Source organism: Myodes glareolus, chromosome 6 (genome assembly GCF_982192425.1).
Source record: "Myodes glareolus chromosome 6, mMyoGla1.1, whole genome shotgun sequence".
Classification (NCBI taxonomy): Eukaryota; Metazoa; Chordata; class Mammalia; order Rodentia; family Cricetidae; genus Myodes; species Myodes glareolus.
In genome coordinates this window covers 69076038-69093759 of record NC_142031.1, presented here as the reverse complement: position 1 = coordinate 69093759, position 17722 = coordinate 69076038, and the positions used below count along the sequence as shown (strand labels likewise).

The 17722-nt window shown below is 37.0% G+C and overlaps 1 protein-coding gene and 1 pseudogene across 4 annotated transcripts in view; one reads left to right on the top strand and one right to left on the bottom strand.

Moving 5' to 3' along the window:
- Positions 1-17722, top strand: part of Atad2b (ATPase family AAA domain containing 2B) — a 146666-nt gene that overhangs the window by 39471 nt on the left and 89473 nt on the right. For all 4 annotated transcript variants that reach the window (XM_085690878.2, XM_085690877.2, XM_085690876.2 and 1 more), the window contains exons 8-12: positions 5812-5887; positions 8830-8928; positions 11612-11723; positions 14098-14213; positions 15094-15268. In XM_085690878.2, coding sequence (XP_085547004.1) covers positions 5812-5887; positions 8830-8928; positions 11612-11723; positions 14098-14213; positions 15094-15268 — 578 coding nt within the window. The remainder of the gene's footprint in view (positions 1-5811; positions 5888-8829; positions 8929-11611; positions 11724-14097; positions 14214-15093; positions 15269-17722) is intronic.
- On the bottom strand, positions 3106-4396 carry LOC125403999 (large ribosomal subunit protein eL30 pseudogene; annotated as a pseudogene).

The following is a 17722-nucleotide window of genomic DNA, read 5'->3' as shown; positions in this document are numbered from 1 at the left end:
ATCTTGTATGCCTGGTACCCACATGGGCCAGTAGAGGACTTTAGATTCCCTGGAGTTGGCGTTACAAATAGTTATGACCTGCCATCTGAGTGTTGGGACTCAAACTTGAGTCCTCTGGAAGAGCAGCTAGTGCTTTTAACCACTGATCTACCTCCCAACCCCTTATGCAGAATTTTGTACTCTAAAATAGTGTTTGGTAGAGTTATGCTAATCATCTCTAGAAGCTCTTAAAGTGTTCAGACATCCCTCTATTCTTGTTAAGAGTCATTGTTTCAGTTGTTACCAATGAGAGTGTGTTTTCTGGTAAAAAAAGATTGGGAATCATTATTCTGATTTTTTGCTTTGTTTTCTGATTTTCTTAATGTAATTGAAATAATGTCTATAGCATGTATTTGTATTCTACAATTTGGCAAGTTCTGTACTATGTACATGCCTGTGAAGCTATCACCATAATCAAGACAACAAGCATAGTCATCAGTGCCCATCCTCCTAGATTTCCTCATTCCTGTGTGTATTCTGCTCTCAGTCATTTGTGTCTCCCTTGTATTAGTCTTTGAGTACTTATCTAATCTGTTTTCTGTCACCTTAATTCAACTTTATATGTTTTTGATTTTATATAAATGAAATTATAAGTGTTTGCTTATTTTCATTTTAATTTTTTTGAAATAGTCTTGTTCTTGTCCTAGATTTTTCTGGAATTTGCTGTATAGCTTAGGTTGACCTCAGACTTGTAGTGATCATCCTTCCCCAGTCTCCCAAGTGGTAGAATTATAATAGGTACAAGCCACCATACCCAGCTTTGAAATACTAAAAGATTACATTTTTACCTTTATTTCACTCAGTGTTATTATTGTAATACTTATTATAGGTGTGAGTCATCACAGCTGTCTTATTATTCATTTTTTAGGGATTAATTCTTGCTTTTGGTTATTGATTGTTATAAATGCAGGTGTGGTGGAGTATCTTTAATATCAGTAGTCAAGTCTGGGGCAGAAGAAGGATTTAGATTTTGAGACCAGTAGGGATACATAAGAGCCTGAGATAAAAACAAACAAACAAACAAAAAACAAGGATAAACAGGCAAATACTAAGAAGTGTGATGGGTAGATTTATGATTAGTGAATTAGCAATTAATAAATTAATATATTTAATTTTGTAAGAAATTGCTCATTTTCCAAAGTGATTGTGGCATTTTCATTCCGATTTTATGTTTCCAACCAGGGCTACATAGAGATATTCTTACTCCTCACTAAAGATAAAGAGAATTTGTTTTTCTAGCATAACTCTTGGTGACACATAACCTTTAATTCAAGTATTAGGAGGCAGAGGCAGTTTGATAACTATGGATTTGTGGCCAGCCTGGTCTACAGAGCTAGTTCCGGGACTGGCAGGGCTATTACACAGAGACACTCTGCCTCGAAAAACAATAACAACAACAACAAAAATTGATACTTGCCAATGCTGTTATGACTAGTCTAATTAATGTGGCTCTTTGTGTGTGTTTTGGTGGTACAGAGGGCTTTGTGCACTCTCCAAAAGCATTCTAGCACTGAGATAGATCCTATTCCCTATTCCTTTTTTTTTTTTTTTTTTTTGCCCCCACTCCCTAAGGTCTTACTAAGCAAGGTCTCACTAAGTTGCAAGGCTGACCTTGAATTTGAACTCTTCTGTTTCCCAAGTGCCTGGGATCATAGGCAAGACCCAGCTGTAATAGCGTATGTAGTATAGTTTTAGTTTGTGTCTGTGTAATGAAGTTGAGCATTTTCTTCTCATGTTTATTCAACAGTGGCAAGTATTTGTGTGTATGCATGTACATTAGGTAGGTGTATATGCATGTGTGCGTAAGTATCAACATCAGTATCTTCATCAATCACTGCACTAGTTAGTTACTTTTCTGCTGTTGTGGTAAGAACCAAGACTAAAAGCAACTTAGGAAAGAAAAAAATTTAATTGGGCTTCCAGAGGGAGAATCCATAATGGTGGGGGAGGCATGGTGGCAGACAGCTGGAAGCTGAGAGAACGCATCTTTTTTGGGGGTGGGGAGGGTTTCAAGACAAGGTTTCCCTGTATATCTTTTGACTGACCTTGAACTCAGAGATTCTCCTGCCTCTGCCTCCTGAGTGCTGTGCATGAGCGACCATCACACCTGGCTGAGAGATCACATCTTAAATCACATGGTAAAAGCAGAAAGTGAGCTGCGAGTGAGGTAAAGCTATAGACTCTCAGAGTCCACTCCTAGTGACATATATCCTCCATCAAGGCTCCATAGCCTCTCCAGACAGCCTTACCTACTGGTATTCTATTATCTGAGCCTATGGCAGCCATTCTTGTTCCATGCCCTGTTCCCATAGGCCCATGAAATGCATTTAGTCTAACTTTAAGACTCATTGCTGAGATTCCATGTAAAATACAAAACAAATTACATACTTCCAATAGAGTTTGTTTGTTTGTTTGTTTGTTTCCGAGACAGGGTTTTTCATTACCTTTAGAACCTGTCCTGGAACTCACTCTGTAAACCAGACTGGCCTCGAACTCACAGATATCTGGCTGTCTCTGTCTCTCGAGTGCTGGGATTAAAAGTGTGTACCACCACTTGCCTGGTTCATACTTTCAATGTGTAATGGCATGGAATATACCTTCCCATCCCAAAAGAGAGAAATGGGGACATCATGAGTGATTACTGGACCAAAGCAAGATAGAGACCCAGTAGGGTAAATATTAAATCCTATAGCTCCATGTCTTTTATCTGTCACTTTAGTTTTAAAGGACTTGGATGGCTCTCCCCTTCCACTTTCTCTGTCCACCACCTACATCTCTCTCTTGGCCGGGTTCCACTCCTGTATACAATTCTCATGAGGCAGACGTCTCATGACTTAGCATCTCCAACATCTTGGAGTTTCCACTGCAACCCAGGTTTCACTTTCACGCTTTACATAATAGATTCTCAGGACCTTGTAGGGACAGTGATTTAGCATTATCACATGATGCGTGGTCTCAGTGACTGTCTGGAACTGCAGAGGAAGAATCTACAACACGTTTACTCTTGCTTTTTTTTTTTTTTGAAAGAGTGCTGGTAAAGTTTTATTACAGGAAAATTTTCCTGGTTTACTTTTCACCAGTCTGGTCTTGCATGCTTCTAATAGTATCAGAATCACCTGGGTCACTCGTAGCCAGTGTGCTTATTCTGTAGTATTTTCTGCATGTTGAGACCAATTGAATATTATTGCCATTGTAATGATAGACACTAGTTTTAGCTAACACAGTATAGTATTCTATTTCAGATTTCCTCAAAGCTGGGCAGTTGGCGAGGATAACCAATTTCACTTTGCCCTGTCTGATCATCTTTAGAGCTTGTTTGTTTCTTAGCACATTCTTTTCACTTTTCATAACAAAATGGAGCCTAGAGTCGATTGACTTTTTCGTCTTTGTGGATCTTCCTGCCTTAGGTACAGGACAGTCCCCAACCAAGATCAACCACCAAGATGGCCAGGGAGTGAGAAAGTCACTCTTACATTTTTAATGCCTCCAGAGCTAGTACCATGTGGGTGATACTGCCAAATTTGGCTTCCATCTTAGGCTAGATTCTTATCCCCTTCAACCACATTAGTAGCAGCTTTCCTGTTCTGAAATGGTTGTTTTCCAGAAAGGAGCAACCCCTTAGCCTTTTTCCTATCACAAATCAGAAACTTGGCTGCGCTTTTAGTTATTTTTCTTTTGCTATGATAAAGCACCAAGACCAAAGCAATTTATCCAAGTGTTTAATTGGGTTTACTGGACCAGAGGGTTAGAGTGATTGAGTGGTGGTAGCAGGAGACTGGAGCACCTACCTCTTGAATCACAAGCATATATAGAGAGCATATCACTTAATCACTTCCTAAACATTGACCAACTGGGGACCAAGTAGACATCTCACTCAGATATCACAGATGGGGAGGGCCCTGCCCTCAAGGTACCTTTTCATTGTTCCAGTGCAGAGTGGTCCTCCCCTTAAAGATGCCAGGCTCTTTAACAATTGTAATCTCTCTTTCAGTATATGACTTGGATGTAGTATTAAGCTTCTTGGTGCTCTTTTTCTTCCAAACTATACATTTAGTATTTCTTCCTGTCCTACTTTCTTTTTCTATCAGTTACCATAACACTGAGTCAATCCTATACTGTCCTTAACTTTTCTCCACCACAGAAATGAGTTTATTACTTTTAAATTTATTGCCAAACAAGTCCTTGGGACATTAGCAGAAGGCAGCCAGATTCTTTACAAAATGCACATGAATGACTTCTAGCCCAGTTGCTAGGAAGATCTTCTCTGAAACCTCTTGAGCCAGGCCTCTACAGTTTGCATTGCTGTCAGCATATGGACAACATCACTGTCATCCACGCTCCATCTAGAATGGCCCATTAAGCTCTGGTTACAACATTTAGTGGTTTTTCTAGCTCTGAGTCACACAACCTTCTACAGCCTTTCAAAACCAACATGGTCAGGTTCTCATAGCAACAACCCCATTTTTCCCAGAACCAGCTTCTGTATTAGTTAGTTTTGTGTTGCTGTGATAAAATACTAATGAAGGTATGTGGTTTTAGAGGCATAGGCTTGGTGGCAGTCAACTGAGGTCCACTGCCCAACTAGTCTAATAGGACTAAAGAGCTCCAAGTTCAATGAGAAATTCTGTATCAAAATAGAGGATAGAGAATGGAAGAGAATGACCCTCAGTGCTCAGTGTCAGCCTCTGGCATTCATGGCAGAGCACATCACCACACATGCAGTGCTCTCTCTGTGTGTCTCTCCCTCTCCATGACTGCTAAGGTTCATGCTTAAAGTCCATGGCTAAGGTATTTCCATTACCGTGGTTTGCTAAGGTTCATGCTTAAAGTCCATGGCTAAGGTATTTCCATTACCATGGTTTGCTAAGGTTCATGCTTAAAGTCCATGGCTAAGGTATTTCCATTACCATGGTTTATGAAGTGCCAGGCTCTTGTAGCTGATTGTAGTGTTGTAAATTGGGCCTTGAGTCCATCTTGTTGTGCTTGGGCAGGTTTCTATGGTAAGTCCACACACACTAGCCAGCAGAGTTGGTCTGTAGGGATTCTGCCTGGTAAGAGTTTTACTGTGGCTAACCTGGTCCTGCGTTATAGGTCCTGTGTTTCCTTTTATTTCTTTCCTCCAAGAGGACTGTATCCCTGTTTGTGGTCTGCTGTTAGGAGATGGGGGTGGTGTGAGGCAGGCAGTGCAAACCTTTTCTTCCTACCCCTTTCTAATGCATTTTTTGATATTATTCTGTAACCAAGTACTGTGTGTGATTCACAACCTGGTTTCTTAGTTCTTGTGAAGGTTGGAGGTTTTTTTTTTGTTGTTGTTGTTGTTGTTTTGTTTTTCAAGACAGGGCTTCTCTGTGTAACAGCTCTGGCTGTCTTCAGACTTGCGTTGTAGACCAGGCTGGCCTCAATTGATAGACATCTGCTTGGCTCTGCCTCTTGAGTGCTGGAATTAAAAGAGTGTGCCACCATGCCTGGTATTTGTATGCATGAAGGTTTGTTTGTTTATGCTTTTGTGGGAGATTATTACTATGGGTAGTATTACTTTGCTTTGTTCCCTACTAGAAAATTTTTAAAACGGATTACACTTTTAGAAATATTAACATTTACTTAGAGTGTTTAACACAAAGTCTTTGTCTTTGTTATGCTTCCAGACAAAAGTGTGGAAGTTGAAGATTCATGGCTGGGTTCTCATAGAAAGTTGCCAGAGTCTTTTTATGATCCTTTAGTGCATGGGCTTAGTAGTATTATTAGTTATTTCTACCTGTTTTCTTCTTTTAGTACCAGCTCATCAAAAAAAGAGGGAAAACACACTGTTTGATATTCATAGGTCCCCAGCAAGAAGAAGCCATATCAGGTAAGTTGTGTTTGATTTGAAAGAAGAGAATGTTTGCATCTGTTGATGAGCAAAGGAGAGACTTAATTGTATCTTTTCCTTCTTCCCTTCCTTCTTGACTGTCTTCTGTCCTTTCTGTCACATGACTTGTTTTTGGTTCACAGTTTATTTGTAATTTTTTTTTTTTCCTTGACAGGGTTTCACTGTAGCTTTGGAGCCTGTCCTGGAACTTGTTTTGTAGACCAGGATGGCCTCAAACTCACAGAGACCCACCTGTCTCTGTCTCCCGAATACTGGGATTAATGGGTGTGTACCACCACTGCCCGGCATATTTTTAAATTTAATTTTTAATTAATTTTAACTTTCATGTCCTATAGCAACAAAGTTTTTGATCTCATATGAGTTGAATGTAAAATGGTTCATGATGTCTTTGAGACGGTGACTAGTTTGTTTTTTTTTTTTCCATTGAGAAAACTAGTTTTGCTTTGTTTCCCAGATTTGCCTGAAGCTTCTAGCTCAAGTGATTCTCTTGCCTCAACTCCCTACTAGTTCGGAAGACACATAACTTGTACCAACCATACTTGGGTAGTAGGTCTTTAATGCTTCCCCCTTTTTATTCTTAAAAAAAAACCCAAAACTAGTAGGTACAGAGTTTAGAAATTTATAAATGTATCATTTTACTTTTATTTATTAAATTTTAGAGACAATTCCTTTTTCTTTTCATTTTTTAAGTAATGGATTTTCATTACAACATCTTTCTTTTTTTAATGTGCATCAGTATTTTGCTATGGTGTTGGGCCCCCTGGAACTGGAGTTATATACAGTTGTGAGCTGCCATGTGGGTACTGGGAATTGAACCCAGGTCCTCTTGAAGAGCAGTCAGTGCTCTTAACTGCTGAGCCATCTCTCCAGCTTGAAACAGTTCCTTTCTATATTTTCCTGGCTGTGAGTTTGTGGCAACCATCTTGCTTCTTCCATAATGCCTATTTATTGATTGGACTATTATATAGTCTTTTTGTGTTTAATGTTTTGATTTTTTTAAACATATTCTGGATAATAATCCCCTATTTGATAAGTTGTTGGCAAATATTTTCTCTTCAGGCTGTCTCTTTACTCTGATAGTTGTTTCCTTTGTGATGTAGAAGCATTATATATGTATGTATGTATTTGAAACAAGGTTGCACCATAGAGCTCAGGCTGGCCTAGAACTTTCCCCATCTCTCATGTGTGGGCATGACTAGGCATATACCACTATACCCAGCCAGAAGGTTTTAAGTCTGATTCACTTTCATGTTTGTGTCTGCGTCTTGAAGTATACAATTTAAAAGAATGAAGAATTTCATTTGGTTATGATAAATTCAGTTTGGACATGTGGAAGGGATCCAGTGTGGTAAACTTTTGGTTTTTTAAGACAGGGTTTCTTGGTAGCTTTGGAGCCGGTCCTGGAACTAGCTCTTGTAGACCAGGTTGGCCTCGAATTCAGAGATCTTCCTGCCTCTGCCTCCTGAGTGCTGGGATTAAAGGTGTGCGCCACCACCACCCGGCTTTGTAGTAAACTTTTAAAATTATTTTAGTTTTTAGACCAGTTATGTAATAATTTTTTTCTTTTGTTTTTTGAGACAAGATTTCTCTATATAGGCCTGATTATTCTGAAACTTTCTTTGTAGACCAGGCTGGCCTTGAACTCAGAGAGATCAGACTATCTCTGTGCCTCCCAAATGTTGGGATGAAAATATATGCCGAAATGCCTGACCATATTCATAATAATTTAACTTGATTATTTCTTCTTTGAAATGACTTTAGTCTAATATGTTGTCTAGTCTTTCCTTAATATACTTATGATTATAAACTATTTGTTTTATTCAGTTATTTTAGAATTTTTTTTTTTTTGAGACAGGAATTCTTGGTATAACAGTCCTATCTGTCCTTTTGTAGACTAGGCTGGCCTCAAGCTCACAGAGACCACCTCCCTCTTCCTCCCTAGTTAGTGTTGGGATTAAAGGTGTGCGTCACCACCGCCAGGTTAGATAATTAATATTTTATTATCTTATGTATGAGTATTTTACCTGCATGTATGCTTGGTGCCTCTGGAGGCCTGAAGAGGTCATTGGATCCCTTCGACCTGAAGTTACAGATAGCTGTGAGCCACTATGTGATTATTGGGAGCTGAATCTGGATCCTCTAGATGAGCAGCCTGTAATCCTAACTGCTGAGCTGTATCTCCAACCCTATTTACTTATTTTGAGATAGGATCTTATTATGTTGTCCAGGCTGGTCTCTTGGCTCAAGAGATTCTCTTACTTCATGTTTTCCCCAAATACTTAGGACTTAGAGATGTACCATCATGCCTGGCTAAGTATTTTCTTTTTCATTAAAAGTATTTTATTTATTTGGTAAGACTGCAAACAGGTAGAAGAGTCTTTAGTAGAAAGTAAAAGCCTTTATTTTTCTTTAAACAAGTATATTTATTTTTTAAAATGATTGAATTATTTCTGATAATTTGAGAAAGGAAGAATAAAGAAGATAAATGTCTTGTTCTCTAATTTTGATCCTTATAACAATACAGATATTCTCTAAATAAGAATGTAAGTTTGTTGCTTGACTACTTTTTTAAGCTTCTATATTTGAAAAATTACAGGTGTTCTGTTCTGTAGTTTTTATTCTTTTCTGTGGAGTTTGGCCTTCATTCCTTTTGAGATGTGAACTGCATGAAGACAGTGATCTGAATAAGCATTTGCTGAATGAATAAGTGGATTTTTCTTCTGTGCTAATTACAGATATGATAGTATTGTGTTTTGTTATGCTACCATTACGCTAGGTCTTAGCTCAGTGGTGGGTGGAGTAGGTACTCTTTATTTATAAGGCCTTGGGGTTAAAAGCACTACAACCAAAGCAAACAAGCACACACACGAAACAAAAGACACAGAAGTTATAAGGTTTTAATACTTTTCCTTTTCCAATAGGAGGAAGAAGCATGCCATTCATAGTAGTGATACAACCTCTTCTGATGAAGAACGCTTTGAAAGAAGGAAATCAAAAAGTATGGCAAGAGCAAGAAACAGGTTAGTAAATATTTTTAGTGCTGCCTCTATAGTAGAAGAGAAAAAAAGTTTTTCTTTTGAAAAATGTTTCTCTGGGTGTGGTGACACATTCTTTTAATTCCAGCACTCAGTTGGCAGAGACAAGCAGATTTCTATGAGTTTGAGACTAGCCTGGTCTACAAAGCAAGTTCTGGGACAGCCAGGACTGTTACAGAAAGAAACACTATCTCAAAAAATAAAACAAACAAGCGAACAAAAGTTTCTTATTTATAATGGCATTTTGTTAATGCTAATTATCATTCACTTGTGAATTCATTTACTTATTGTTTTCTTTAAGACAGGGTTTCTCAATGTAGTCTTAGTGTTAAATATATGTTTAAATATGTAATTATGTGTGTGTTTGTGTATTTACTTAGCTATTTTCTGAGTCATTTCTGATCTTCTAACATTTGTGCTCCTGGAATTGAACTCAGGTCAGCAGGCTTGGTGATAAATGTCTTTGCCTTGTGAGTGAGTCATCTTGCTAGCCCTTATTTTTTTGCTTTCATTTTATATGTGTGTTTTCTTTCATGTGTGTATACCATGTGTATACTTGATGCCCGTGAAAGCCAGAAGAGAATGTTAGATGCCTGGAACTGGAGGTGCAGATAGTTGTGAGCTGCCATGTGGATGTTGGGAACTGAACCTGGGTTTTCTGTAAGAGCAGCTAGTGTTCTTAACTGCTGAGCCATTTCTTCAGCCCCAGTACTTTAAATGTTACTTTATAGTTCTTACAGGTGGAATCTAATCTTGGGATAGGTTCCTTAAATTACTTAGTGTGTAAGTAATAAAGTCAAGTAATGCTGAATAGGAGAAGGAGGGAGAGGCAAGAGCATCAGGATAGTCTGTGTGGTAGTGTCATCTTTCCCTCTGTATTTCTGTCCAGCTCACATCAATTTTATGAGGCTGATTTTACACTTAAAATGAGTTTAACATCCAGAGAAGGAAGCTGAAGCCTACTGAATGCTTGAGATCTCATGTGTGCACCATCCAACACAAGAATTTTGGCCTTTCTAATTCTTTTTAGCTTTGTTTTGTTTTTATTGTTGTCTGCCTTTGGTGATCTCTGCTTAAGTAGAATAATTGAGTGGTTAAATTGTGGCAAGTGTCACAGAGTTACCTTTTTAAAAGTTGAGGAAATTTTCTTTCTTTCTTTTCTTTTCCTGACTTCCTTTCTTTTTAATGCTTTGAAGCAGGGTTTCTCTGTGTAGCCTTGGGTGTCCTGGAACTCATTCTATAGACTAGATTGGCCATGAACTCAGAAATCATCTGCCTTTGCCTCCTGAGTGCTGGAATTAAAGGCATGTGTTACCACTACCTGACTCAATACTCCATTTTACATTTATAATATAGGTAATTTTGTTTAGTGTCTTGACATTTAGTACTTCTTTGATTTGTCCACATATAACTAATTGTAGAAATACCACATTTTTAGCTAACCATTTTCAGGTTTGTGTTAATATGAATTATGTACTAAAGCAAATCTTATGGATGATGGGAAAAAGATGTAAGGAAAGAACCTAAGTTTGTTTATTTATTTGAGACAGAGTCTTCCAGTGCCGACCAGGTGAGATCCGCCTGCCTTTGCCTCTTGAATAATAGGATTAAAGGTGTGCGCCACCACTGCCTGTCCTAAATACACGCATTTAAATAGTGTATTCAATATTCTTTTCTAATAGAGACAGACAGAGGGGAAGTGAGGGAGGGAGAGGGAGAGAATGAGAATGATGGTTTTGGAATTAAACCCAGAACTAGTGGTACATATTGTACCACTAAGCTGTATCCCCAGGTTATGATAACTTACTTTGGGAATATGATTTTTAAAGGTAAATTAGGATTCAGAAATGTTAGTAAAGTTGGAGTTACCACAGAAGCTTTGCTTTTAAGGCTATACCATATTGTAATTTTTACCTGTACTAAGCCATATTCTTGTGCTATAATGACACACTGGAGGCTAAGTAATTTGTAGAGAAAAGGATTTTATTTAGCATGAAATTGAGGACATAGAATATGCTGCTGGTTCTCGTGATAGACCCTGTGACTGCATCACATCATAGCAGATGCCATTATGGCAGGAGCACATGGAAGAGAGGATATGTGAAGTATTTGGAAATGGGGGACTAAGATGGATACTGAGTAGGGTCTCATATGAGGCATTCCTTTCTTCTTGTAGTGTGTCCCCAGTGACCTCTGACTGGGCTTCACCTCTTAGAGGTCCTACTACTCATATCAGTACACTGAGGACCAAGCTCTCAGATTTCCTACTGGGAGAGGTTAAACTCTTTGAGAAAATAGTTTACTGCTGATGTTTGCTTTACCTGTTGGATGACTGGTTTTGATCAATTTGAAAGCATCCAGAAATGGCAGTTGAAAATATCAGACCTTTTCATGTTATTTTCTGGATTATGATAAGGCAAAAAGATGAAAAACATGTCAAAGACTTTTTTTTTTACTTATTTTGACATTGAAGCGTGAAGGATTAAAAAATTAAGCATTTGTTTTATTTTTGTCCATCAGTGAAGGTCAGAGGCAACTTGTGAGAGTTGTTTTTTTTGCCTTCCATCTTGTAGGTCCAGTTCAGGTTGGTGGCAAGAGCCTTTACCAACTGTGCCATCTCACATGTGAAGTTTTTGATGCCCTTATCTTCATGTCTTGTAAATTTCAGGTGTTTGCCTATGAACTTCAGAGCAGAAGATTTAGCAAGTGGCATTCTCCGAGAACGAGTGAAAGTGGGTGCGAGTTTGGCTGATGTTGACCCAATGAATATTGATAAATCAGTAAGTTTTTAAATGTTTCCAGAAGTAGTTTTTTTTATTTTTTTGTTTTTAAGATTTTCCTTATTTCTAAAACAACACTTGAAGAAGTAGAAACTCAGACATGACCAATATTAATAGTTTCATGTGTGTGTTTTGGGTCCTCAAAACCTTAGTCACTCGTGCTACTTAGTTAATTTTTTTTCCCTCTTTCAGTGTTACTAGAATCTTCAGCAGGTAGGAAATGAAGCTGAGAAGTTTTACAATTCTGCTTAACACTAGGACCAACGGGTTGTTGTTGGAATTGCCTGATTTCATAATCAGACTTGAATTTTATGTACCTTCCTTTGGCTGTGATGTTGCTAATGAGTTTTAAGAGAAACAAGTTTGGTATTATAGGAACTTTGCTGGATAGCAAAATTACCATAGAAAAAAGAATTGCAGAGAAATAAATGGATTTGAGAGAATTGAGGTATTTAGACATGATGGATTTTAGTGAATTAATTGCTTTTGGAGAGTGACAGAAACAAACTGAGTGTATTGTGCAGGCTTCTGGTTTAAGCAGATAGGTAGATAATGGATAGTCTTGATAGGTATTGGGTGGTTCCATTATCTGAAGTAGAGTATACAAGAGAAGGAATAAGATGGGAAGGGGTTTTAGTTGACTGCAGACATGTTATAGGTGTCTCTGGTGTACCATAAGTAGAAGGCACTTGTAGGCAACTGATTGGTTTGATATAAGGTAGGAATAGATGGTAGAAATTTAGATATGTGTCATCAGTGTAAATACTGTTGAAGCCACTGTGGACAGGGGATGGTTGTACTCCAAGGAAGGGATGTGATCTGAGAAGAACCAAGTTTATACAGACGTAGTCCACTGATTATAATGTCTCATGCTGGGATAATTGGGAATATTCCCTCATAATCAAGAATTTATATGAGTTTTTATGGGTCTCTTGCAACTCCATACATAATTTAACTGCTTCTATGTGATTTAAAAGAAATTATCAAATTAGAGTTCAGTATACTATTGAAGATCAAAATTTAGTTATCCTCAGTCCAAAGTCATAGAATAAAATATTTTTCATTATTTAGTACTAAAGGAAATTTTAGATTGTGTATGTCCTGAATCCCTAGGAAATAGTACACTTCTTGAGAACCTCATTATCTTTTTAGATTTGGTTTACCAGTACTTTACTCCTCTAAGTCTATTAACTTTAGCTATCTCTGCCAGTCAGTTCTAATTTGATGATATATAAAATTTAACTTTTTAAAATAGGTTTCTGGTTTTGACCTGCTTTAATTTTTTATAATTAGTTTTTTATAATTTCTTTTTCCTGCCATAATAAATAATTTATAAATCATTTCCATTTCCATGGTAGAATGAGAAGTAGGGAAAGGGCTCCATCAGGTTCCAATAGGCAATCACTGTTAAGATTCTACAAAACTTTCTTTAGGAAGCTTTTCAACAATTTTTATAAAGTCTTAATTGATGTAACTGTTATGAGTGAAATAAACAGTTTTTGTCACTTCTGGTATATCAGTGCTTTCCTGTTTCTTCATTATTGTTTCCTATGTGGAAAAATTAAATTTCTTTATTAGTACAGGAATTAAGTACTAAAGAGTAAGTTTTTGTTTGATTATGTTGTGTTTTGGAGAGTCACAGTAGTAGAAAATGTCTTCTGGCTCTATCTATTAACTAAGTTTTGTCTGGGGGAAGAGTATTGCACCAGCTGAGGTTGCAGAAGGGTGTGAAGTGTTAGTGTATAAATGTGACACCTTCTATAGATAATTGCTGACGTTTCCAGTTAGGCACTGATCTTATTCCTGGGTTGCTCGATTACTGAAAGATAGCTTCCTTTGACTCTGAGTTTTTACCTTTGACTATGTTTTTCTTTTTTTTTTTTTAAAGATTTATTTATTTATTATGTACACAACATTCCTTCCATGTATGCTTGCATGCCAGAAGAGGGCACCAGATCTCATTATAGATGGCTGTGAGCCACCATGTGGTTGCTGGGAATTGAACTCAGGACCTCTAGAAGAGCAGTCAGTGCTCTTAACCTCTGAGCCATCTCTCCAGCCCCTTGACTATGTTTTTCTACATGTATTTGTGTGCAGCCAAAACTTACTTGTATGCATGCTCAAAAACCCCTGAAGGAATGTGTTTCTGGATCATGGAACTCATAAATTAAAAACATTTATAGAACATGGGCAGGGTGTGGTAGCACATTCCAGCACTTGGGGGGCAGAGACAGGTGGATCTCCGAATTCCAGCCTAGCCTGTTGTACACAGAGTTAGATAGACAGTGCTACATAGTAAGACTGACTCAAAAACAAACAAAATTTTAGAACCTGTGAAATCACTTTTATTAAATTCCCCCCTTTTTTCCCCAAGGTGCGGTTTGATAGCATAGGTGGATTAAGCCATCATATACACGCTCTGAAGGAGATGGTAGTTTTTCCACTTTTATATCCAGAAATTTTTGAAAAATTTAAAATTCAGCCTCCAAGGTATGTCTTAGATGTTTAGTTTTGTACTGTTAATTGTTAATTGATTGAATATCAATTAATTAACCTTTGAATATAAAATTTTTTATATATTTGTTTGACTTGTTCTAACAATGATGATTAGAAATTTTTATTTACAGCGCAAAGGTTTGTTTTTCAACTGTACCTGTTTAGGAGTCCTTCAGGCACAAGACAAAATTCTTTATGGAGATGTGAAATTCTAGACTTACTTCTCCAGAATTAATTTAACCCTTTTCTGATTGCAAAAGTTTGGTCCTTTGAGGACTCACCAAAGTGAAATTTGGAAATATACTAGAAAAAGCCTAATCAGTTATAGAAAGGAGCTGCTCTGTCAACCCTGGCTCCCAGACCCAAATAATCACACAGAAACTATATTAATTACACTGCTTGGCCAATGGCTTAGGTGTATTCCTAGCTAGCTTTTATATCTTAAATTAGCACATTTCTACTAATCTGTGTATCGCCCTGAGGCTGTGACCTACTGGTCAGGTTCTAGTGTCTGTCTCTGTCTGTCTCATTGGACAGCTACACGGCTTCTACTTGACTCTGCCTACTCTCTCTCTGTATCCCTTATTCAGATTTCCCGCCTGGCTTTATTCTGCCCTGCCATAGGCCAAAGCAACTTTTTTATTAACCCATGCTTATAAAATATATTCATAGCATACAGAGGGGAATTCCAGATCAATCAGTGCTTAGAATTACTACATAGTTATCTAAAATTATATGTTGGAGTGGGAAATCTTAAATTGGTAATCGTTGATGATAACAATTCTCTTAGATAATCTTCATGAATTTCTTTGATTATAAAACCATTGATATAAACTTCCTTAAATAATTTTTTTTGTTTCTCTTATTCTTCTAGGGGTTGTTTGTTTTATGGCCCTCCTGGAACAGGTAAAACCTTGGTTGCCAGAGCATTAGCAAATGAGTGCAGTCAAGGAGATAAAAAGGTGGCTTTTTTCATGCGTAAAGGAGCAGATTGCTTGAGCAAGTGGGTTGGTGAGTCTGAAAGACAACTTCGACTTCTTTTTGATCAGGTAAGAAAAATCAGCTAATTCAAGGGTATCTTTTCCTTTATTAAAAAGAATATTTTATTTGCAAATACAGTTGTGAGGAGACATATATTCCAATTAGTATGTGAAATTTAAGATCAGTAATTTAAATTGTAAGCCTTAAAGGCATAGTTATTTTCTATTTCCTGTGGGAAATTGGTTCCAGCAGTTCCTTCCTATCTACTGGTACATACAAAATCTACAGATGTTCTAGTTTATATACAATGTAGTATATAAAATAATAAAGTATTTATATACATCTTCTTGTATATTTAACATCATCCCCCCATTTTTTATAACATTTCATATAAAATATATGTATGCTATGTAATTAGTTTTGGTAGACATGTCCAACTTAACTGACATTGGAAGAACATGTTTTTGGCAAAATTCATACTTCAGAAACATACAATTGAGTTAAAAATGATACACACAATAAAATATCATTTTGTTTTAAGTAAGTTTAAAATCTTGCTTTGGACTCTTCATAGATTTGTGGCACATGAGTCACAGGGTGGACACACCTGTTAATGTAGGGATAATGACAAAGAAAAAAATCTTTGTATGTGTTTGCTACAAATAAAGATTGTCTGAAAAACAGTTTTATCTTTAGTTGATTGAAACGTTCATGAATTGTGAAGAACTCATGATTGTAGAAAGCTGCTTATATTTAACTTATATTTTTCTAATAGATTTGGATATTTATGGCGATCCATAAAACATTGTGGTGACTGTTGTGTGTATAATAATACTATCTTAGGTGCCATTGGAAACCTGGGATGTAAAGTAATCTTAGATTATAATTTTATTGAGAAAATGGTATAGACAGAAAATGTTGAATGTTTATGGGAAGAATCTTATAAAACAATATGTTATTTATGGTCATAGTTATATGAATCTTTTCTGTCACTGTAGTAAGATACCCCTTGGGACAATTAGCTTATGAAGAGACAAGTTTATTTGGGCTTACCTGGTGGTCAGAGTCCATTATTAGTCACTTGGGTTTAGACCTAAGCTAAAATTGCACATGATGGTGGAGCACATGATAGAACAAAACTGTTAATGTTTTAGCTCATGAGCCAGGTTCCCGCAATCTCTTTCCGAATGTGTCCTCAGTGACCTAAGGACCCTACCTTCTGAATATTTCACTACCTAATCATTGAAATGCCACCCTAAAGGCCACAAAATTTAAGAAAGAAATGTTTGAGGTGTAGTTACCCAGACCACACCAGATTATAAATATATGGCTAATAGAATTCAAAATTAAGTGAATGCCTTAGAAGACAGAATGAAAAGAAATAAGTATGTTAAATATAACAGTGACTTTTAAAATGTTATTTTCTAAAACAGAACATGGTAATATGCAATTGTAGTTCCAGATATTTATTACTAATTATTATTACTGTGTGTGTAAGGCCCTGGTTTCAATTCCCAGAATCATAGGAAATAAGTAAGCATTACAGTAAAGGAAAACTCACACCTGATCCTGAGGTGAAGAGATCAGGTGAGCCTAGGAAATGAAAACCAGGCATGGAGGCATGAGCCTATAATCCTAGCCTCCAGGAGGGTGAGCTGGAAGGGCTGCTGTCAAGTCTCAGACTAATCTGAATTTAAGAGTGAGACCCTGTCTCAACAAACAAAGAACAAGCAAAACACAATTTTTCTATACCTTAAAAAGTTAGTCCTAATGCTAGTTTTCGTGTAAAATATTGGATTTAGTGAAGGAAATGTGTCTTATTTGGCAATCCATTTTATATTTGATTATGCCCCAATAAATATATGTGAAGAAAAAGTACAATCAAGAATTTGTTAGCCATGCATTTCTATGGTGAAAGCCAGGTTTGCCAACTGACACCTCTAATACCTGCAGTTGCGACTCAGGGGCCAGCCTAGTTTTTATTCTGAAATCTAGATCCTCCTGGGCTATAGAATGAGAATCTCAAAACAAAATAAAATACCCTTTATTCAAAAAAACTGGTATATAATGGGTGAAACAATTCAAATGTCATTTACAAGTTAATAGTGTAGAGCAGGGAGTAGTGGTGCACTCCTTAAATCCTAGAACTTGAAAGGCAGAGATAGGTGAATCTCTGTGAGTTTGAGGTCATCCTGGTCTACATAGCAAGTTTCAGGACAGTCAGGGCTATATAGTGAGATTATGTCTTAAGAAAAAAGTGTGTCAAAATTGCTGTTTTCTAGATAATAGAAAGAGGAATAAGTAAGATCTAGATACCCTTGTGTTCAGTGTCTAATGCTAATTCAGACAAGCCATCTGAATAATTGAAGGAAAAATAATGACTGAAAAGTGTAAAATACCGGTAATAGAAGAGTGAAGAATTCATGGGAATGCTCACATGTTTTCTAGTGAGTTAAAAGTTAAAACTTTTTGGCTATTAGAACTTTTAGTCAGCTGGGCGGTGGTGGCGCACGCCTTTAATC